This window comes from Girardinichthys multiradiatus, chromosome 18, assembly GCF_021462225.1.
Source record: "Girardinichthys multiradiatus isolate DD_20200921_A chromosome 18, DD_fGirMul_XY1, whole genome shotgun sequence".
Lineage (NCBI taxonomy): Eukaryota > Metazoa > Chordata > Actinopteri > Cyprinodontiformes > Goodeidae > Girardinichthys > Girardinichthys multiradiatus.
Window position 1 is genome coordinate 30,146,590 of NC_061810.1, and position 23,068 is coordinate 30,169,657.

The following is a 23,068-nucleotide window of genomic DNA, read 5'->3' on the forward strand; positions in this document are numbered from 1 at the left end:
TTTTTTGTTATAGAAGTAATTTACTTTAATATTTATAAGGGTCATAGCATCTGTACATTTTGTTGCACACAAGTAAAACTGAGACAAACCAGCATATACAGTACTATTTAAGAAAAATAAGAAATCAATTTAAAGTGATTTAGTTTAATATCATATATATATATGTACAAAATTAGAACTCTACTGTAATCTCTAGTATTTTTGCATTTATCCAGCTTAATATTTAATAATATTCAGTGCGCTGCATACATGACAGACCACAGAAGAGAATCTGAACTCATTTTAAAGTCTTGGACCAATTTTAAGAATGTTCTGCAAAAAAGCGTTTTGCAAATTTTTAACAAATAATCTCTATGATCATAGATAAGCATCAACTGCAGCTGTTTTCCAAACAGTGGCTTCTCTCAACTCCCCAGTCCTGAAATACCGGTTTTCGAAGACAGCCAGTAGAGGGCGACAGAAGAGGAAGAGCAGGACCAAGATATTTTAAATAGATAAACTTTTAAGTAGGGTAGTTTTCTTAATGAAAGCATTGATAAACTTATTTGTATGTTCTCTTTCCAGAAAGAAACACTTCTATAGTTCAAATAATGTCATTTTCTCCTTGTTTTGCCACCTGAGGCGTCTAGTCCTGCCCCTTTTCTGTCTTAACATTGCCCTCCATCTGCTCATCAGGCTGTAAATACTCCTGTCCCTCCTGCAAAGCCTCTGCAGGTATGTCTTGTTCCGCTTCCTTCTCCAGATCCCCTCTGTCGTCTGGGTCACTCGCTGCCACCTCAGCCTCAATCTTTTCACAGTCTTCCTCTCTATTTTCAGCTTCTTTTTTTACACTGCCCAGCTGCCCAAATTCAGCTTCCTCCATCAGATTCTCGATCACCTGGTCTTTGTCCCCATTTTCTTTCGGGCTATCCAGTTCACACGGGGACACCTCGCTCGCAGGGCTTCCCACCTCTTCTCCAGCTGACCTTCTGTGCTGTCTCGTGGGCGGACGCCTCTTGAATGATAATCGAGCACGGGTCTGTGTGGACAAGATGAAAGAGAGCCACAAGGGAATTTAGAAGCTGTGTAACATTATGGATTTTCCAGATTGTTTTCATCTCTAAACTGCATAAATGTAATTGGTTCATCTCTGTTTCATTTTTCAGTTTTAATACACATACTGTGACCGGCAAAAGTCTTCATACCTGTTGCACTTTTCCTGTTTAAAATTGAAACTTCAATGTATTTATTGGAATTTTTTGTGATATACCAACACAAAGTAGCACATATAATTTTAACATGGAAGAAAAGTGGACATTTTTAAACATTTGTACAGCCCTTCTGTGTCAGAATTTTTAGAAGTTTAGTTTGGTCACATCTGACCAGAATACCTTATTCCTGGTGTTTCCTGTATCCCCTTCATGGCTTATGTCAAACTTTAAAAAAGACATCTTATGGTTTTCTGTCAACAATGACTTTCTTCTTGCCATACTCCCACAGATATCAGATTTATAGTGTGCATGACCATCTCCCACCAGAGCTGTGGATCTATGCAGCTTTCCCAGAGTTACTATTGGCCTCTTGGCCTATAGTAAACATTTAATTCTGAATTAAATGTTTAAAATTACAAGTTTTCTACTGAAGACAAAGTTGATTTGGGAATTCACACCTTAGAACTGAGCGAGGCTGAGCAAGAATCCAGTACAACTAATTGTGTGGAGTGAGAAGCAGTTCACTGCTGAAGACCCCTACCTTACTGACCATGACTGAGCTGGGCTCTCCTAACAATAGTTAGGGGTAAGGTTACAAACCACAGAGAAGGCTCTGACTCTTGGTCCAGACATGGACAAGTTTTAAAGGATTATTGCCCCATTTCCCAGAAGCATAAAGGGCCAGAAGGGATCTAAGAAATTATCTCCTGCCCAGAGAGGAACGTTTGATCTTATGGTCAAGAAATATGGACAAAAAAAGCACAGCGCGCATCATTGAGTGGGTCAAAGTTTAAAATTTGTTTAGTTTCATGATTTTACAAAATATTTGAGGTCATTAATTTTATCTGCAGTCCAACTTTACTTCCCTTTATCATGACACTGCAATGTACGTTTTAATATTTATTTTCTCATGTAAAACACTTTGAATTGTCTTGTTGCTGAAATGTGCGATACAAATAAACTTGCCTTGCCTTGGCTGCTTCTCTGATTAATGCTCTCCTTACCTAGCTTGTCAGTTAGAGGGACCTGGTACCCTTTCTATTTTTGAATGATGGGTTGAACATTGGACTGTGAGATGATTATATTGTTTTATATCCTAATTCTGCTTTAAACTACTCCCTGACCTGTCTGCTGTTTGTACACTAATGTTCTCTAACAAACAGCTGAGGCCTTCACAGAACAGCTGTCTTTATTTAGAGAATAAATCACACACAGATAGTCTCTATTTACTAATTAGGTGACTTCTAAAGTCAATTAGTTGCACTGGATTTTATTTAAGGATATCGGATTATAAGAGTCTGAATACATGACACACTTTTACACTTTTTACACTTTTACACTAAAACATACACATTACCAATCTACATTTTGCAAAAGAGAGCAATAAGAATTTAAAACTTATCAAATTATTATCAACAAACCAATCCACTATTCAGTCATTTACAGATCTTGAAATTTAATTATTTGGTTCATTATAAAACAGTTTAAATAATGTGCAAAGCATGGGCGTTTCCAGACAGACACCAACAGGGGCCAGTGTCCCTGTAGAACTGGTCCTGGCCCCTGTCATGGCCCCTGTACTGAAGACATAATACTAAATCAGCTTCTTATGATGACATGCACTGGCACAGAAACTGTAACTGATTGGTCCTTGGTCCCTTGGACCAATTTTATTTTTACCTTTACAGTTTTACTTTAACAGTGACTTAAAAATGTATGTGTTGCAATTTTAGCTTCAGCTATATTAAGCTGGGATCAGTTTTCGTCTGCTAGATCAGGGGTCTGCGACCTGCAGTGATCCTGTGGCTCACTTATTATATTAAACAATGAAATATTGCGCTGATTGTTTATTGTTTCATTCATTCTTTTGTTCTGTGCCTCCATGAAAAAACACTGGCCCCACCCTGCCCCCCTGATAAATTTGGTCAAGAACCACCACTGGTACAAAGTACACTACACCTTTCTTCCTCACTGTATTCAAATGTGTTTTGAAATATAGAAAAGTATATATACTTAGGGATATAAGCATGTTTAAAAAAACAACAGTAAGAACAAACAAAGCAGAAATGTGCATCTTTCAAAGAAATGAATGTGTGCCACAGCTGTGAGCGTGTATTGAGAACGTGTGGTTCCCTTTTTTTTTATAAAGTACAGTAGGCTAAGCACAGGACTTTGCTATGAGCACTGGATTAATAGTTGATATTCTATGTCTATTTGTCATTCTCGAAACAAAAATATATAAAGATAAAATACACATCTTTAGTTAAATTTCAGTCATTGTTGTTTCCTTAAAACGATTTCTGGTAACATTCCAAATCTGATTACTGTTTGCGTGAGAACACCATGCCAATGGTAGCCAGGGATTCTAACTAGGCTAAGTGGATTATTTCTTCAATCCACCATCTTGCTCCAGCTTATCTCAGACCTGCTTAAATAGAAGATGCACACCAGCCAATGAGAAGCGCTTCAGTGAAGACAATGTGCATGTGCCTCGCCGTGTCGTCACAGCTCACATACCAAGTCGTGTGAGTGATATTTTTGTCAATCATTTGGCTAAGTTTGTCTCAAAAACTCAAATATAAACGAATATAAACTCAAATATAAATGAGGTCACAAGTAAGCTTTGTTCGGTACATATCCTATTCATACTGCTCACCATGACACATTAAATCTAAAGTAGGTTTGTTTTCGGGAGTATGTTGCAATAAACAGCTAGATCTATCTGCACCGTCTGATGAATGTGCAGTGCATTGATGGATTTACCTTATTAAAACTCGGCAGCGGGGTTCCTTCAGGAGGACTGTCGAAACTAACAGGATCCTCATCCTCACTGGACAGGTGTGGTGGTTGCAGGGTAGGACTCGGAGGGGTACAGGGTGTGGAGGGGGACAACTGTGCTGGCTGCAGCTTCACATCTGGACCCTTAGGTGAAGGCAGCAGAGTTGTGGGTGACAGAGCGAGGTTGGCCTGCAGAGAGGAGTGATGTAATATTATCTCTTTGGCATTTTGCATAAATAAACCTTAATTTTGTTACCATTACACAAACTAGTAAGTCAAATATGGGAATTTTTTATTGAAAATTAGAATATTTCAGGTTCAAGTAAGGATTCACCTATTTTGAAAAAGCAGATTGATTTTAAAATCCAATAAAAATGAACTACGAACAAATGGTAAATTAAATTAAGTTCCACAGTGCTACATTTTCATCGCTCCCACTTTTAAAGCTCACCATCAATCTCCACTGAACACCTTTAAAAAGCTACAAAATAAATAGGAACTCAAGATCTGTCAATTAAAAAAAACATCTGCCCTCGCCCCGAAGTAGTTAAGACAGTGGTGTCCAACTCCCGTCCTCTGGTAGAGCTGCTGGCCTGCTGCTTTAGGATTTTCTCCATCACACTTCACTGAATTCTGTGATCAGCATGTCATTCAGCTCTGCAGAGGCTTGGCAACAAACCATTCATTTGATTCAGGTCACCCCTGAGTTAAGATGAAGGTGTCCTACCTGTACCGGTGAGAAGAGGAAGAGGGAGAGTCTGCAGCCCTTTTGTCCCATGGCTGCCCAATGTGGGAACTGCGAACTAAAGGATCTAAAGTGACGAGTTCGAGGCACACCAGAGCCTCAGTGGCTCAAGATCCCATTAGGTCATTAATCTGAGCCGATTGTGGCATCAGGGAAGAAAAGCACCTCCTCTTTCTTTACATAATGCTAAAGCACCAGTGGGGGGCAGTAATGATTTAAACATCCTAACTTCCACTACAGTATTGACGCATAACTGCTGGGTTATATACTGTAGAACATTCTAAGCAACTAAAGCTGTACCTGTAGTTTGTCGATGATGGCCGAGTTCTTTGTTTTAAAGGTGTTGGGAGAGACAGATTTCTGTCAAAAAACAAAAAGTCAAGATTAGAGGTAAATACAGAAAAATCTATTATGTGGATTACTTTACACAATATGAATAAATACAGCTGAGAAAAATAACAACAGTACAATGAGAATTGATAGGAATCAAATAAAAGTAAGTAAAATTAATTAATTGATACAGTAACAAATAAAATAATAATGAAACATAAAAATAGAAAAAAAGGATATATATACCCCTATGTCAAGCTGCCCCGGAGTTGAAAGCATAAAATATACAGGTCCTTCTCAAAATATTAGCATATTGTGATGAAGTTCATTATTTTCCATAATGTCATGATGAAAATTTAACATTCATATATTTTACATTCATTGCACACTAACTGAAATATTTCAGGTCTTTTATTGTCTTAATATGGATGATTTTGGCATACAGCTCATGAAAACCCAAAATTTCTATCTCACAAAATTAGCATATTTCATCCGACCAATAAAAGAAAAGTGTTTTTAATACAAAAAACGTCAACCTTCAAATAATCATGTACAGTTATGCACTCAATACTTGGTCGGGAATCCTTTTGCAGAAATGACTGCTTCAATGCCGCGTGGCATGGAGGCAATCAGCCTGTGGCACTGAGGTCTTATGGAGGCCCAGGATGCTTCGATAGCGGCCTTTAGCTCATCCAGAGTGTTGGGTCTTGAGTCTCTCAACGTTCTCTTCACAATATCCCACAGATTCTCTATGGGGTTCAGGTCAGGAGAGTTGGCAGGCCAATTGAGCACAATGATACCATGGTCAGTAAACCATTTACCAGTGGTTTTGGCACTGTGAGCAGGTGCCAGGTCTTGCTGAAAAATGAAATCTTCATCTCCATAAAGCTTTTCAGCAGATGGAAGCATGAAGTGCTCCAAAATCTCCTGATAGCTAGCTGCATTGACCCTGCCCTTGATAAAACACAGTGGACCAACACCAGCAGCTGACACGGCACCCCAGACCATCACTGACTGTGGGTACTTGACACTGGACTTCTGGCATTTTGGCATTTCCTTCTCCCCAATCTTCCTCCAGACTCTGGCACCTTGATTTCCGAATGACATGCAGAATTTGCTTTCATCCGAAAAAAGTACTTTGGACCACTGAGCAACAGTCCAGTGCTGCTTCTCTGTAGCCCAGGTCAGGCGCTTCTGCCGCTGTTTCTGGTTCAAAAGTGGCTTGACCTGGGGAATGCGGCACCTGTAGCCCATTTCCTGCACACGCCTGTGCACGGTGGTTCTGGAAGTTTCTACTCCAGACTCAGTCCACTGCTTCCGCAGGTCCTCCAAGGTCTGGAATCGGCCCTTCTCCACAATCTTCCTCAGGGTCCGTTCACCTCTTCTTGTTGTGCAGCGTTTTCTGCCACACTTTGTCCTTCCCACAGACTTCCCACTGAGGTGCCTTGATACAGCACTCTGGGAACAGCCTATTCGTTCAGAAATTTCTTTCCGTGTCTTACCCTCTTGCTTGAGGGTGTCAATAGTGGCCTTCTGGACAGCATTCAGGTTGGCAGTCTTACCCATGATTGGGGTTTTGAGTGATGAACCAGGCTGGGAGTTTTAAAGGCCTCAGGAATCTTTTGCAGGTGTTTAGAGTTAACTCGTTGATTCAGATGATTAGGTTCATAGCTCGTTTAGAGACCCTTTTAATGATATGCTAATTTTGTGAGATAGGAATTTTGGGTTTTCATGAGCTGTATGCCAAAATCATCCGTATTAAGACAATAAAAGACCTGAAATATTTCAGTTAGTGTGCAATGAATCTAAAATATATGAATGTTAAATTTTCATCATTACATTATAGAAAATAATGAACTTTATTACAATATGCTAATATTTTGAGAAGGACCTGTATTGTACATTTGATGGGAAGACACCATTAATAACAATAAAGAATAACAATATAAACCTTAAAATCTTTTCTGTAACTTATAGGGAGCCAGTGGAGTGAGGACGTGGCTATGGTTAAATGCCATTTACTGGTTCCAATCAGAAGTTGCACGACAGTATTGTGCACCAGCTGCAGACAACGAATGGATGACTGATCAATGCCCTTATCCAAAGGCCTACAGTAACCTACAGGGGTTGGACAATGAAACTGAAACACCTGGTTTTAGATCACAATAATTTATTAGTATGGTGTAGGGCCTCCTTTTGTGGTCAATACAGCATCAATTCGTCTTGGGAATGACATATACAAGTCCTGCACAGTGGTCAGAGGGATTTTAAGCCATTCTTCTTGCAGAATAGTGGCCAGGTCACTACGTGATACTGGTGGAGGAAAACGTTTCCTGACTCGCTCCTCCAAAACACCTCAAAGTGGCTCAATAATATTTAGTTCTGGTGACTGTGCAGGCCATGGGAGATGTTCAACTTCACCTTCATGTTCATCAAACCAATCTTTCACCAGTCTTGCTGTGTGTATTGGTGCATTGTCATCCTGATACACGGCACCGCCTTCAGGATACAATGTTTGAACCATTGGATGCACATGGTCCTCAAGAATGGTTCAGTAGTCCTTGGCAGTGACGCGCCCATCTGGCACAAGTATTGGGCCAAGGGAATGCCATGATATGGCAGCCCAAACCATCACTGATCCACCCCCATGCTTCACTCTGGGCATGCAACAGTCTGGGTGGTACGCTTCTTTGGGGCTTCTCCACACCGTAACTCTCCCCGGATGTGGGGAAAACAGTAAAGGTGGACTCATCAGAGAACAATGCATGTTTCACATTGTCCACAGCCAAAGATTTGCGCTCCTTGCACCATTGAAACCGACATTTGGCATTGGCATGAGTGACCAAAGGTTTGGCTATAGCAGCCCGGCCGTGTATATTGACCCTGGGGAGCTCCCGACGGACAGTTCTGGTGGAAACAGAAGAGTTGAAGTGCACATTTAATTCTGCCGTGATTTGGGCAGCCGTGGTTTTATGTTTTTTGGATACAATCCGGGTTAGCACCCGAACATCCCTTTCAGACAGCTTCCTCTTGCATCCACAGTTAATCCTGTTGGATGTGGTTCGTCCTTCTTGGTGGTATGCTGACATTACCCTGGATACCGTGGCTCTTGATACATCACAAAGACTTGCTGTCTTGGTCACAGATGCGCCAGCAAGACATGCACCAACAATTTGTCCTCTTTTGGACTCTGGTATGTCACCCATAATGTTGTGTGCATTTCAATATTTTGAGCAAAACTGTGCTCTTACCCTGCTAATTGAACCTTCACACTCTGCTCTTACTGATGCAATGTGCAATCAATGAAGACTGGCTACCAGGCTCTTCCAATTTAGCCATGAAACCTCCCACACTAAAATGACAGGTGTTTTAGTTTCATTGTCCAACCCTTGTATGTGTGTTGTGACAAATGCACGACAGACTTACTCAAAGACTTTGGGTTAAAAAAACACGACTCGGATTAAAGGTGTAAAACAGCTTCCCAAAATGCCACTAAGATTGCTCAAACAAAAGATCGACTGTAAGATACCGAAGGCCTGAAAACAGTGTCTGGGTACTCTACAATGTCTGACCAAACAAAAAACCTGGTGTTTAATTCCGATTAGATTGGAGTTCATCCATGAAAAGCAAATGTCCTCTATCAGGAACTTTTCAAATGCTTTTACACTGAAAAAGTTAACTTGATTACATCAAGAACATACATATTTGCATGTACATAATATTTCAACAACATGTGTATTGCTCTAAAAGGTGTATGCTTCTCTGTAAAGAAATAAAAGGCTGAATAAGTAATGTGAAAATGATGTTGGTGCCACAGAAATTAGGGACATGAACATGAGATTTACACCAAATAATTTAACTAAATACAATGCATTAGTTATTATTTTTACAAATGTCTCACTTTTTTTGCTTAATTGTATTAATATAAGGCTTTCTCGACACCCTTACTATCAATCCCAAGTGTGTGCTGTATATAGATATTAACCTTCATCATTGCAAATTATTATGGTTACTGTAAACAAATCTGTCTATGCATGATATTTGAAATATTTTCTAGAAAACCACAACAAAAAATCTATCCATCCATATAGCTGTACTTTTGTACTCTTCCACACAGAATAAAAACTGAAAAAAGCAGATTTGCTTTTATCAACAATTCTTTTCCAAATTTCAAGAAGCTGACTGTAGCACATAAATCAACAGAGGAACCAAACTACCCACATCTGACACATCCTTATCTCGGGAAGGATTTCGCAACTTTAGGGAAGAAGGAGGTCTTCCTCGAAAAGACAACTGTAGGAAGAAAGGAAAAAAACATAATCTTCAGTTATAAACAGGTCATAAGTCAGAATGTTAGTGTTTTATTATACATAGTTTGTATTATACAAGCATTAGATTTTTTTGTTTTCTTCCTTAGATGGTTACCTCATCATTTGAGTTGGGCATTGGCAAAATATGACCCTTTAACTTTCCAGCTAGCTCGGCCACGGATGGCTTGGATGAAGAATCCTTCTGGGGAAAAATAAAAATACACAAAACAATCTTGTAAGATATTTTAAAACTACTAACTTGATGAAGGAAATATGGGGGTTTAAGAAAGTTAATCCGAACACCCTAATCTCAAAATTCTCAAAATATAATCCAAAGTGTCATTTTAATGGTTTGAATCATAGCTAAACTGCAAAAAGTGTGTTGTAATCAATAACATTAGCTGTCTTCCTAAAAGAGACTAATACAGGAATGCTACATGGAATCATTTTAGATCCCATTATTTTTAATATATATATTAAAGATCTGAATTTGACCCAAAGATGTCTGCTGATACCACAGCAGTCCATGTTGCTAAGAGGACCTGGGATGCTTCTGCAGAAAAACAAATTCGGGTTTAGGGAAAGTGTCTGCATGGCTGGATGCCTCGTGCTTATATTTAAATACTAAAAAAGAGACAAAGTGATTTTTTTATTTAAATAAACATTGCCTGGGGAATCATTCCAGGTCAGGATTAAGGGCAGCTATATTGAATAGGTAACATAAGATAAATATCTTTATCTTTTTTTGAGTTGAATTTTTAATTCATATCAAAATAACAAAGAATCATGCAAAATGAAAATTAATATGCAAAATTACATGATATTTCCACAGTTGTCTCATGGTCTGAGAGGCTGGTCTTAATGCAGACAGTCAACAATCGAATTTGTGGTCTTTTTATAAATGAATAAATAAATGCAAATTCTAGATAAAAGCATCACTGCTACATTGTATAAAATATAAACTCTTTATTTTTAGAACCATCATTGATTTTATTACTTAAAGTGTGCATTTCATTGTTAAATTGGCATGGCCACCACTTTCATGTGATTATATTAAACAACTAGAAAATTTCGGAAGAAATTTAGACGGGGCCTGCCTCTTGGTGCGTGCTTCTGGGACCACAAAGTTTCTCTGGCCGTTGGGTTTAGCTATTTAAAAATCATTATGTATGCAGTAATCACCTTAAAAAATTACTAGTAACTCTGGAAGACTGAGGCTTTTATTTTGAAATTTTCAGTAAGCCTTATTTTAAATGGTTGTTTAATAATGAAATCTTCATCTCCATAAAGCTTTTCAGCAGATGGAAGCATGAAGTGCTCCAAAATCTCCTGATAGCTAGCTGCATTGACCCTGCCCTTGATAAAACACAGTGGACCAACACCAGCAGCTGACACGGCACCCCAGACCATCACTGACTGTGGATACTTGACACTGGACTTCTGGCATTTCCTTCTCCCCAGTCTTCCTCCACAATCTTGATTTCCGAATGACATGCCGAATTTGCTTTCATCCGAAAAAAGTACTTTGGACCACTGAGCAACAGTCCAGTGCTGCTTCTCTGTAGCCCAGGTCAGGCGCTTCTGCCGCTGTTTCTGGTTCAAAAGTGGCTTGACCTGGGGAATGTGGCACCTGTAGCCCATTTCCTGCACACGCCTGTGCACGGTGGCTCTGGATGTTTCTACTCCAGACTCAGTCCACTGCTTCCGCAGGTCCCCCAAGGTCTGGAATCGGCCCTTCTCCACAATCTTCCTCGGATCCGGTCACCTCTTCTCGTTGTGCAGCGTTTTCTGCCACACTTTTTCCTTCCCACAGACTTCCCACTGAGGTGCCTTGATACAGCACTCTGGGAACAGCCTATTCGTTCAGAAATGTCTTTCTGTGTCTTACCCTCTTGCTTGAGGGTGTCAATAGTGGCCTTCTGGACAGCAGTCAGGTTGGCAGTCTTACCCATGATTGGGGTTTTGAGTGATGAACCAGGCTGGGAGTTTTAAAGGCCTCAGGAATCTTTTCCAGGTGTTTAGAGTTAACTCGTTGATTCAGATGATTAGGTTCATAGCTCGTTTAGAGACCCTTTTAATTATATGCTAATTTTGTGAGATAGGAATTTTGGGTTTTCATGAGCTGTATGCCAAAATCATCCGTATTAAGACAATAAAAGACCTGAAATATTTCAGTTGGCGTGCAATGAATCTAAAATATATTAATGTTAAATTTTCATCATGACATTATGGAAAATAATGAACTTTATCACAATATGCTAATATTTTGAGAAGGACCTGTAGGTTTGGGTTTAAGGGTAAGATGGCAAGATGAAAGCCTTTCTGAGCTAGGAAAACATCCAAGGCCAGCTACATTTTTCAAAAACACATTTCTTATATAAGTGTGTAGAAAATATGTTATAGTTTGATTAAACCAAATTTCTGTTTTTTGGGTATAATTCCAAAAGGTACGTTTTTTAGCAAAAACAAAACTGCATATCACCACAAAAACACAATACCACATACAGGTCCTTCTCAAAAAATTAGCATATTGTGATAAAGTTCATTATTTTCCATAATGTCATGATGAAAATTTAATATTCATATATTTTAGATTCATTGCACACTAACTGAAATATTTCAGGTCTTTCATTGTCTTAATACGGATGATTTTGGCATACAGCTCATGAAAACCCAAAATTCCTATCTCACAAAATTAGCATATCATTAAAAGGCTCTCTAAACGAGCTATGAACCTCATCATCTGAATCAACGAGTTAACTCTAAACACCTGCAAAAGATTCCTGAGGCCTTTAAAACTCCCAGCCTGGTTCATCACTCCAAACCCCAATCATGGGTAAGACTGCCGACCTGACTGCTGACCAGAAGGCCACTATTGACACCCTCAAGCAAGAGGGTAAGACACAGAAAGACATTTCTGAACGAATAGGCTGTTCCCAGAGTGCTGCATCAAGGCACCTCAGTGGGAAGTCTGTGGGAAGGAAAAAGTGTGGCAGAAAACGCTGCACAACGAGAAGGGGTGACCGGACCCTGAGGAAGATTGTGGAGAAGGGCCGATTCCAGACCTTGGGGGACCTGCGGAACCAGTGGACTGAGTCTGGAGTAGAAACATCCAGAGCCACCGTGCACAGGCGTGTGCAGGAAATGGGCTACTGGTGCCGCATTCCCCAGTCCTGGGCTACAGAGAAGCAGCACTGGACTGTTGCTCAGTGGTCCAAAGTACTTTTTTCAGATGAAAGCAAATTCTGCATGTCATTCGGAAATCAAGGTGCCAGAGTCTGGAGGAAGACTGGGGAGAAGGAAATGCCAAAATGCCAGAAGTCCAGTGTCAAGTACCCACAGTCAGTGATGGTCTGGGGTGCCGTGTCAGCTGCTGGTGTTGGTCCACTGTGTTTTATCAAGGGCAGGGTCAATGCAGCTAGCTATCAGGAGATTTTGGAGCACTTCATGCTTCCATCTGCTGAAAAGCTTTATGGAGATGAAGATTTCATTTTTCAGCACGACCTGGCACCTGCTCACAGAGCAAAAACCACTGGTAAATGGTTTACTGACCATGGTATCACTGTGCTCAATTGGCCTGCCAACTCTCCTGACCTGAACCCCATAGAGAATCTGTGGGATATTGTGAAGAGAACGTTGAGAGACTCAAGACCCAACACTCTGGATGAGCTAAAGGCCGCTATCGAAGCATCCTGGGCCTCCATAAGACCTCAGTGCCACAGGCTGATTGCCTCCATGCCACGCCGCATTGAAGCAGTCATTTCTGCAAAAGGATTCCCGACCAAGTATTGAGAGCATAACTGTACATGATTATTTGAAGGTTGACGTTTTTTTGTATTAAAAACACTTTTCTTTTATTGGTCGGATGAAATATGCTAATTTTGTGAGATAGGAATTTTGGGTTTTCATGAGCTGTATGCCAAAATCATCCATATTAAGACAATAAAAGACCTGAAATATTTCAGTTAGTGTGCAATGAATCTAAAATATATGAATGTTAAATTTTCATCATTACATTATAGAAAATAATGAACTTTATCACAATATGCTAATTTTTTGAGAAGGACCTGTATGTGAATTTAGTGAAGATGGAGGGAATTCTAAGGAAGGGAATCTGCTAGTAAGCGTAAGATGAAAAGGAAAATCATCTTTCAGTATGAAAACAACCAAAAACAACATCCAGTTCAACAAAAAAATTTATTTACGAGTTTTTGAATTGCGCAGCAGGAGCCTAGACCTGAATCTGACTGAATATCTGTGGTCTGAGCTGACGAAAGTTTGTGCTAAGGAGATGTCTGCAGAATCAGACAGATTCGGAATGTATTTGTAATTTAATTGTTTTTCAATTGAATTTCATAGGTTGTAGGTCACATTAAACATGCAAAAAGTTCAGTAACGACTTACGCTGGTCTCATTTCTAACACCTCAAACACCAGACATTTTAACAGCGGTGTGTAGACTTTTAAATACTCTTTCCAAACAGGGAATAGGTCTGCAGATTAGCAGTTAGTCACTTTATAATATGACTATGTGGTGTCCCTGAACAAATAAATATGATTTGTTCAAATATACTATAATTAAATAACTGAGTAGGTTTTGTTCCAACTTTAAAATATTCTTTTTTTATATGTTTTGCCATGTTTGATGAATGACAAAATACCAGAGGTCAGTGACTTGGCTTAATGAAAGACCATAATTAAACCCATTTTAGAATGAACCCACAGAAAACTTTAGAACAATGCTGATGTCCTGTAATAAAGATGATGTTTCACTTCCTTCTCCTTCTTTAAAAAAGCAGAAGACCTGAAAAATGCAAACACGAGACAACTTTGAGAAGGAAAAGGATTCTTGCAGCAGTTTGGTAGATTTTGGCGTCGTCCTTGGAGGAACTCTCTTGAAGATCGACAGGAAGTGAGCCCTTCACCCTGCAGCTGGTCAGCATCATCCTGCAGCCTGTGACAGCAGGGACCCGTCCTTGCTGCTTCAAGCTGTTATCAGCCTTTCCACTTTCTCTCTCTCTCCTGCTTTTTACAAGCTGATTTTTGCATGGCTCTCCTCCGCAATTCCCTCTGAGGACCTTTGAGACCTGCACATATCTGTTCCAGATTGATAACTAGGCGTCAGACTGGACTGTGTACTAACTCAAGCTTCAAAGCAATTTCTCCTTCATTTTTTGTGTGATTCATTGAAACTGCTAATGTGGTTGTTTGCACAAGTTTCTAGTCAAATACTTTGAAGCTTGTGGACATTTTCATGCATCATAATGCCATTAAATGATTTGCATCCTGCTTGTGTGGCCACTCTCTCTCCCTCTGCAGCTCATAAACTACATCACATTTCCATTTTACTTTTATGCATCATTAAGAAACTCGTGCCTGTATGCTCGCAGCTGCCAGTTCTGTTGTGTTTCCTGAGCGGGCATTTCCAGTCCGTCATTCCCTCCCCCTCCTCTCTGCACATTTTGGACCGGCGCCCATGAAAACATGGATCTCCAAGCATCACAAACACAGACACCACATGCTAATCTCACGTTTTATTTTCTCTTTCTTCTCTTGTTCTCAGCATGACCTCACCACCTCACTTCCTCCACCCAAACCCTGCTAGGACCTGCACATCGTCTGCTTGGACTCTGCTGTGTTGTCCTGCTCCAAACCCTGCCTCATATTTGATAAGCAGTAATTACCAGACCCCACCCACCTCCCCAACACTGTTATTTTGTAAGCTCCAATTGTTAACTCTTTCCTGTCCTTTCAAAACAAATGGATTTAGAGAAAACCAAAATCACAACTGTACAGCCAAAAGAAGCAAGGCTCTTTGTTTTAGTTGACAGTGAGATGTTTGGGGTGAAGAAAGGTTTTGCCTCTGCTAATGCTGGGAAGAGATAAACAGGGACTTTAAACTGGATGGAGAGGAAGGAAAAAACGAAAGATTTTCAACATTTTTAAAAATAACAATCTAAAAAGTGTGGCTTTAATTTATATTCAGACCCCTTTACTCAGATACCTTCAAATAAAATCCAATGGAACCATCTACCTCCAGAGGTCACATAAATTGTGTAATTTGATTTTCCATAAAAACAGCTGTTCAGTGAATGCCTCAGAGGTTTGTTAGAGAACATTAGCTTCATAAATACCAAGAACTACGTTTTTTTCCAACCTACAAAAACACTGTGTGGCGGAAAAATATAAATATAAAAATATCACTGCACACACCCTGAAAACACCATCCTCGTGAAACACTATGTTGGTGGCATCATGCTGTTGAAATGCATTTCTTTAGTAGGGACAGGAAAGCTAGTCAGAGTTGATCATGGATGGAGCTGAATAAGGAGAAATCCTGGAAGAAAGTAAATGCTAGAAGTCGTAAAAGGACACTTGAGACTGGGGTGGAGGTTCACCTTCCAGCAGAACAACAGCCCTAAACATGCAAATGGAGTGGTTTATATAATCATGGGTTAAAATGGCCCAGTTAAAGTTCAGACCCTCTGTGGCAAGACTTAAACAATGAAATTCAAGATGGTCTGTGTCTAATCTGCCTGAGCTTTAGTCATTTTGCAAAGAAGGACCAAATATGTTGGTCTCTAATGTGTAAGGTTTGTAGAGACACACCCCAAAACACTTGCAGCTGCAATTAAAACGAAAGGAGATTCTACAAAGTATTAAATCGGTGGTCTTAAATGCATACAGAACTTTTCAAAATTTTGGTTGGAAAAACCCATATATCCTATTTTTTTCCACTTCATAATTATGTACTACTTTTAATTGGTAAATAATAAATATTTGCCTTCATCACTTTCTGCAATGTAAGACCAAACCATAATATATTCACCTCTATATTTAACAAAGATATATGGTTTATTTTGCCCAATTGGTTTGAAATGTTTCAGTTTATTTGACATTAATTCGTAAATTTCTGACACATCATTTTGGGTAGCAGATTTAGCAGGCATGGTTGCCCCTACAGAGTCCACAAAATCTTGCTGAGCTTCAGGCACCTGGTTTGCCTTGGTAACCATCCTTCAAGCAGCTCTGTATCTGAAATGTTACTGGCTGAAAAAATTTTAAATGCATATACTTCGCCCAATCAGTGGTCATCGGTTATTTAAATTTTCAGAGGGTAAAGCCATCACATATTGGAGGGCATAACTACTGGGACAAGGTTTCAGGAGTCAGTCAATCCAGCCATTTGGTTACTTTCTTTATTTCCAAATATAAAAATACGTACATTTTGTTCAAAGTCTTAAAAAAATCTGTGTTATCCTAATGGTCAGATTATTATTAACAGTAAAAGGTGGAATGATTAAAGAAAATATTACAGAAACTTTCTAAGCAATTTACAGTAAATTGCCTGAAAGTAAAATAACAAACAACAAACCTTTAAGATCAAAAGTAAATGTTTCATAGATGGAATATCCCACAAGCCCCTTTTGAACTGCATGCGAGCAACTATAAATTCACCCTCTAAGAGATGATATTGGAACTAAAAATAGTCTCTCCATTAATTAGATCCCATATAAACAAACGATCTGAACAAATGAACATGGTGTTAAATGCAGTAATGTAAACTGAAAGGTTCAGACTTTGCAATTTGTCTTTTAAGAAATTCAAAAACATAAATTTTACTGCATTCATAAACAATATCCAACTCTCTTTGTCACTGAGAAGACAAACCAGATAACAATAAGCCATACATGGCAATAAAGAGTTGGTTATCAGTACTGCGCACGTTTCATTCAGCTGGGACCTCAAGCTGGGCTGTAAAATAGTGGGAAACTATGTTTCTCTACAAGAGAGAGCAGCTCAGACTATTTTGGGGGCTCAATGCCTGGGAAAACGTCCCAGAGCTGTTCAAGCACCTCTGGTCTATAACCCCTCTGCTCCTCTGAGAGTGTCCCTAGAAATGTTAGACCACAACTGAGGCATTCTGTAATCTAGCATATGAAGCAATTAAGCATGTCTAAACAAGGAAATGGTTAAAAAAGGGCTTCTTAATGCAGCATCCGAGCCGTGTAGTGTGCCGTGCCTTGCAAAAGTACCCCCCCTCCCGTCAGGCATTTTTCATATTTTGTTGCCTCACAGCATGGAATTAAAATCAATTGTTTGAGAGTTTGCACCATTTCATTTACAGAACATGCCTACAGCGTTGAAGAGGTATTATTTTTTTATTGTGAAGCAAACTACAAATGGGACAGAATAACAGAAAACTTCAGCATACATAACTGTTCACCCCAACTAAAGACAGTATTTTACAGAGCCATGTTTTGCAGCAATTACAGCTGCAAGTCAGTTTGGATAAATCTTTATGAGCTTGCCATATCTTGCCACTGGGATCATAGATGGTTTTGCTTGTTAACAGTGATCTTCAAGTCTAACCACAGGTTCTCAGTTTGATTGAGGTCTGGACTTTGATTAGACCATTCCAACACTTTTTAATGTTTTCCCTTAAACCTATCAAGTGTTGCTTTAGCAGTATTATTCAGGTCGTTCTCCTGCTGGAAGGTGAACCTCCGTTCCAGCCTAAAATCAAAGGTAGACTAACATTGATGATGGATTTAATGGTGCACCGGGGAAACATCAGAGATTTGGATATTTTTTATAAGCCCACCCTGATTTGTACTTCTCAACATTGTCCCCGACTTGTCTTAAGAGCTCCTTGGTCTTCATGGTGTGCTGCCTCTTGCTGAGTAATGTTGCAGCCTCTTGGGCATTATAAGTGTGTCTGTAGTGACATATGCATACATATGCACATGCCAATTTTCAGTTTTTATTTTATTTTATTGTTTCTCTGTTTTCACCTCACCAACTGAGACTATGCGGGTCCACCACACAAAATAAAATTAAAAACATTTAAATCGCAAGTTGGAATGCAACAAAATAGGTAAAAAGCCAAGTGGGATGCATACATGCATACTTGCACTGTAAGTTGGTAAAAATTGTTACAAAGAATTCCCAAACAATGATCATGGTCACTTTCAAATTCAGAAGAAATCTGGACATTCAGCTTTAAACCAAACAAACATTGAGTGGAGTCATATACACTGAATGAACAGCAATAGTGCTCAGTAAAGTATTGATACCTAAACTGTGCACATCACCCTGAACACATTATCACAATCGTGGGGGCAGCATCATACTGTGGTGAGGCTTCTCTTTACCAGGGAAAGAAATCTGGTCTGAGATGAATGGAGCTAAACACAGAGTAACCCTGGACTAGACAGCTGAAAAAAGACTTAAGACTTGCTTCCAGTGGGACAACAGCCCTAAACATAAAGCCAGAAATAATTTGGATATACAGGGGTTGGACAATGAAACTGAAACACCTGGTTTTAGACCACAATAATTTATTAGTATGATCTAGGGCCTACTTTTGCGGCCAATAAAACGTCAATTAGTATTGGGAATGAAATATGCAAGTCCTGCACAGTGGTCAGAGGGATGTTAAGCCATTCTTCTTGCAGGATAGTGGCCAGGTCACTACGTGATACTGGTGGAGGAAAACGATTCCTGACTCGCTCTTCCAAAACACCCCAAAGTGGCTCAATAATATTTAGATCTGGTGACTGTGCAGGCCATGGGAGATGTTCAACTTCACCTTCATGTTCATCAAACCAATCTTTCACCAGTCTTGCTGTGTGTATTGGTGCATTAAAATCCTGATACACGGCACCGCCTTCAGGATACAATGTTTGAACCATTGGATGCACATGGTCCTCAAGAATGGTTCAGTAGTCCTTGGCAGTAAAGCACCCATCTAGCACAAGTGTTGGGCCAAGGGAATGCCATGATATAGCAACCCAAACCATCAATGATCCACCCCCATGCTTCACTCTGGGCATCCAACAGTCTGGGTGGTACGCTTCTTTGGGGCTTCTCCACACCGTAATTCTTCCGGATGTGGGGAAAACAGTAAAGGTGAACTCATCAGAGAACAATACATGTTTCACATTGTCCACAGCCCAAGATTTGCGCTCCTTGCACCATTGAAACCGACGTTTGGCATTGGCATGAGTGACCAAAGGTTTGGCTATAGCAGCCCAGCCGTGTATATTGCTCTTGATACATCACAAAGACTTGCTGTCTTGGTCACAGATGCGCCAGCAAGACGTGCACCAACAATTTGTTCTCTTTTGAACTCTGGTATGTCACCCATAATGTTGTGTGCATTTCAATATTTTGAGCAAAACTGTGCTCTTACCCTGCTAATTGAACCTTCACACTCTGCTCTTACTGATGCAATGGGCAATCAATGAAGACTGGCAACCAGGCTGGTCCAATTTAGCCATGAAACCTCCCACACTAACATGACAGGTGTTTCAGTTTCATTGTCCAACCCCTGTAATGGGTAATAAGTAGAGATCAAACCATGTTTGTGTATTGTAAGTGGAAATCTTAAGTCAACTCAGAATTAGTGGTAAGACTTGAAAAATTCCTGTTTATAGACCCTCACCATCCAATCTGACAGTCATTTTGTAAATTAAAATGAGCAAATATTGTGAATATCCAACACATTTTCTGTGGATGAAATATTAACATTTGTCATGTCAAGAAATAAATCAGAAAAGGTGACTATTTTGATCCCAATTATCAGATCAGGGCCCTTTTTGCAATATTTGAAATGAATAGTATCTGAGTTCCTTAATAAACTTTACTCCTGATAACTCTTGCAGCTCTACTCCCTGTGATTGTCAGCCAGACTTCAAACAAGCAATGTAGCCTCCTTTTGGTCTGATTTAAAAATCAGACCCATTTTTGCACTCAAGCTTTGCAAAACTGCATCATCATTTTATTGATCTAAGGAATCAAGATTTTTTCTAGCAATGTAGGTTTTTTGCATACATTTCAATGATATTCACACTGATAGCAGCAAAAGAGACTTTATTGGTTGTGGAGGCCAGTGTCATGTGATCGGCTTTGCGCATTGCTGAAACACTCATTAGGTTTCATGACATTCAAAACCAAGGGCTAAATTTGTGTAGTCCTTTTTTCAGTTTTGTTCACACAACTAACTAGACCTAGATCAAAATATGTTCAGAGCCAAATTATCAACAACTCAGATCAAAACAGAGAGAAAACATGCTACCATTTACCTAGCAGACTAACTGTGAAAATTACAGACATTAAACTGAGGGAGCCAGATGTGAGTTTATTCAAGAATGGAGTCGTATGTGTCAAGATAAACATTGTTTTAGAAATATAGGCTAAAGCTATGTGCAGTTTAGGTAATGTGTTCTCAGAACATTATAGTAGACCTTATAGATGTTATAGTTAACCAAGTTAACGCCATGTTGGAGCAGCATATTGAAGTTAGACAAAGAAGCAGCATCTAGAATGGCATTGGTTAGAGAGTAAGTGTTATACTGATGATTTCTAGTGTGTGATTTTACAAACTTTTCAAGCAAACATATGTCACTGAATTTATTAACCCTAACAAAGTATTGGACTGGGACTTGGTGTCACTAAATGCCTAATAAATGACTTAGATCAGTATGTTGGGACCACAGCCATGGGTACAAAATGAAAGGCCAGTACAAACTTTTCTGGAAGTTTCAAAATAAATCACATTAAACTACTTCCAGCACAGCCAGAAACGGGGGTAACAGCAGACTTCCCGTGACATCACTGTTTGAATAAAAACCCCGCTTTTGCAACAAACAGACCTCTTCCACACAGCGGAACTAGACAGAGGGACACAGCGCGCTAATGTCTCTTTGCAGGCAAACAGACATAACTCTTCAAACTGGATCCAAGAGTGTCATACAGTCACGCGATCATATGCACTAAGTTAAGTAGGAATGAATTGGTGTTTGTGTATCAGGTATTCATTCATGAACAGGGGTAATTAAGGTACAAGCGTGGCTTGACTTTTCTCTCTGAGGTCTACAGAAGCAAACTGTGTTCCAGAGAGTTCCTAGCAGAGACCCTGTCTCTACAACGCTGAGTGGAGCAGTTTTTCCCGGTCGGAAGGAAGGACAACGGGACCGCATCACTGTGGCTACAGCAGTAACATGCAGTTTAGCCGGCCGGCGGGATGCTTTCTTCAACTTCATTGCCCCGGACAACTTTTCCTCAGCATGGTTCACGTAAGAGGTTGTGTTTTGGGCAGAGAGAAGTAGTTGAGAATGAAATAATCTAAAAATTTTTTGTTTTATGACATTTGGTTTTGTTTATGTTGAAAACCATCTTAGTGCTAGCACATTATCTGCTCACACATGTTTGTGTGTTCTGTGTGTGATTTTTTTAAGTTAAGACAAACTTTATTTAAAGAGTGATTTTAAACACAGAAGATCGGCCATAACACACCGTCCACGCTTATGCATTTTAACCCTTTTATTAGTGATATTTTACAGGTATGTGTTTGATTCGGATGATAAGCTATAAGCTTCTTTTGTTAGCTTCAACCGCTAACAGCAAAGAGCACATGCTTGCCTACTAAAGATCATTTACCAAAAAGGTTGTTAGTTTTCAATCTAGTAAAATATTTCCCTAAATATTATTTTACTAAACACAATTAAGCCCATTTCTCAAAGATTTGGTTCTTATTGAAAATAATATCTCTTTAAATTGTCAGGTGCGGTGTAACGAAGGACCCCGGAATGCAGACGAGCAGGCAGCATGATGGTACGTGAAATGGTTTAATGAATGAAACTTACTTCAGCAGGTGGTGGCAAAAACAGACATGGACAGGCAGGCAAGACAGGCTTGGCATAAACTTGACATGAGTCGAAACAACAACAGAGTGAAGTGATCCATAATGTTTCTGCGAGGAATTAACAGAACAGAGGTATATATATGGAGCAAGAACAAGGTGAGAAGAGCAGGGGAACCAAATAAAGTTAATTGACAGACAGAACAGAACACAACGTGACTGGAGCAAAACAGAAATTCAGAAATTAAAACCAAAACATGAAGTTCAGGCAGGCGACCAGGACGTCGCCCCGCGCAGGCACAAAGTCCAGGCGGGCAACCAGGACGTCACCCCACGCAGGCACAAAGTCCAGGTGGGCGACCAGCACCTCTCTGAAGACCTGGCTTGGACTGAGCTGCAGCACCTCTCTGGAGACCTGGCTTGGACTGAGCTGCAGCACCTCTCTGGAGACCTGGCTTGGACTGAGCTGCAGCACCTCTCTGGAGACCTGGCTTGGACTGAGCTGCAGCACCTCTCTGGAGACCTGGCTTGGACTGAGCTGCAGCACCTCTCTGGAGACCTGGCTTGGACTGAGCTGCAGCACCTCTCTGGAGACCTGGCTTGGACTGAGCTGCAGCACCTCTCTGGAGACCTGGCTTGGACTGAGCTGCAGCACCTCTCTGGAGACCTGGCTTGGACTGAGCTGCAGCACCTCTCTGGAGACCTGGCTTGGACTGAGCTGCAGCACCTCTCTGGAGACCTGGCTTGGACTGAGCTGCAGCACCTCTCTGGAGACCTGGCTTGGACTGAGCTGCAGCACCTCTCTGGAGACCTGGCTTGGACTGAGCTGCAGCACCTCTCTGGAGACCTGGCTTGGACTGAGCTGCAGCACCTCTCTGGAGACCTGGCTTGGACTGAGCTGCAGCACCTCTCTGGAGACCTGGCTTGGACTGAGCTGCAGCACCTCTCTGGAGACCTGGCTTGGACTGAGCTGCAGCACCTCTCTGGAGACCTGGCTTGGACTGAGCTGCAGCACTGCTCGGGAGAGCTGATGAGGATGGAGGTGGGCAGCAGTAAAACTGCCTTACTGC

General features: G+C 40.3%; 1 protein-coding gene across 4 annotated transcripts in view; it reads right to left on the reverse strand.

The window, feature by feature from the left end:
• The window catches only part of zgc:153184 (uncharacterized protein LOC751652 homolog), a 37,911-nt gene continuing 14,843 nt past the window's right edge, over nucleotides 1–23,068 (reverse strand). For 2 of the 4 annotated variants that reach the window (XM_047392802.1, XM_047392804.1), the window contains exons 2-6: nucleotides 9,469–9,555; nucleotides 9,265–9,336; nucleotides 5,014–5,073; nucleotides 3,954–4,157; nucleotides 1–1,018 (exon numbers count right to left, since the gene is read on the reverse strand). In XM_047392802.1, the coding sequence (XP_047248758.1) occupies nucleotides 626–1,018; nucleotides 3,954–4,157; nucleotides 5,014–5,073; nucleotides 9,265–9,336; nucleotides 9,469–9,555 (816 nt within the window). In that variant the 3' untranslated portion in view covers nucleotides 1–625. The remainder of the gene's footprint in view (nucleotides 1,019–3,953; nucleotides 4,158–5,013; nucleotides 5,074–9,264; nucleotides 9,337–9,468; nucleotides 9,556–23,068) is intronic. The other 2 variants (XM_047392803.1, XM_047392805.1) reach the window with 1 other exon arrangement.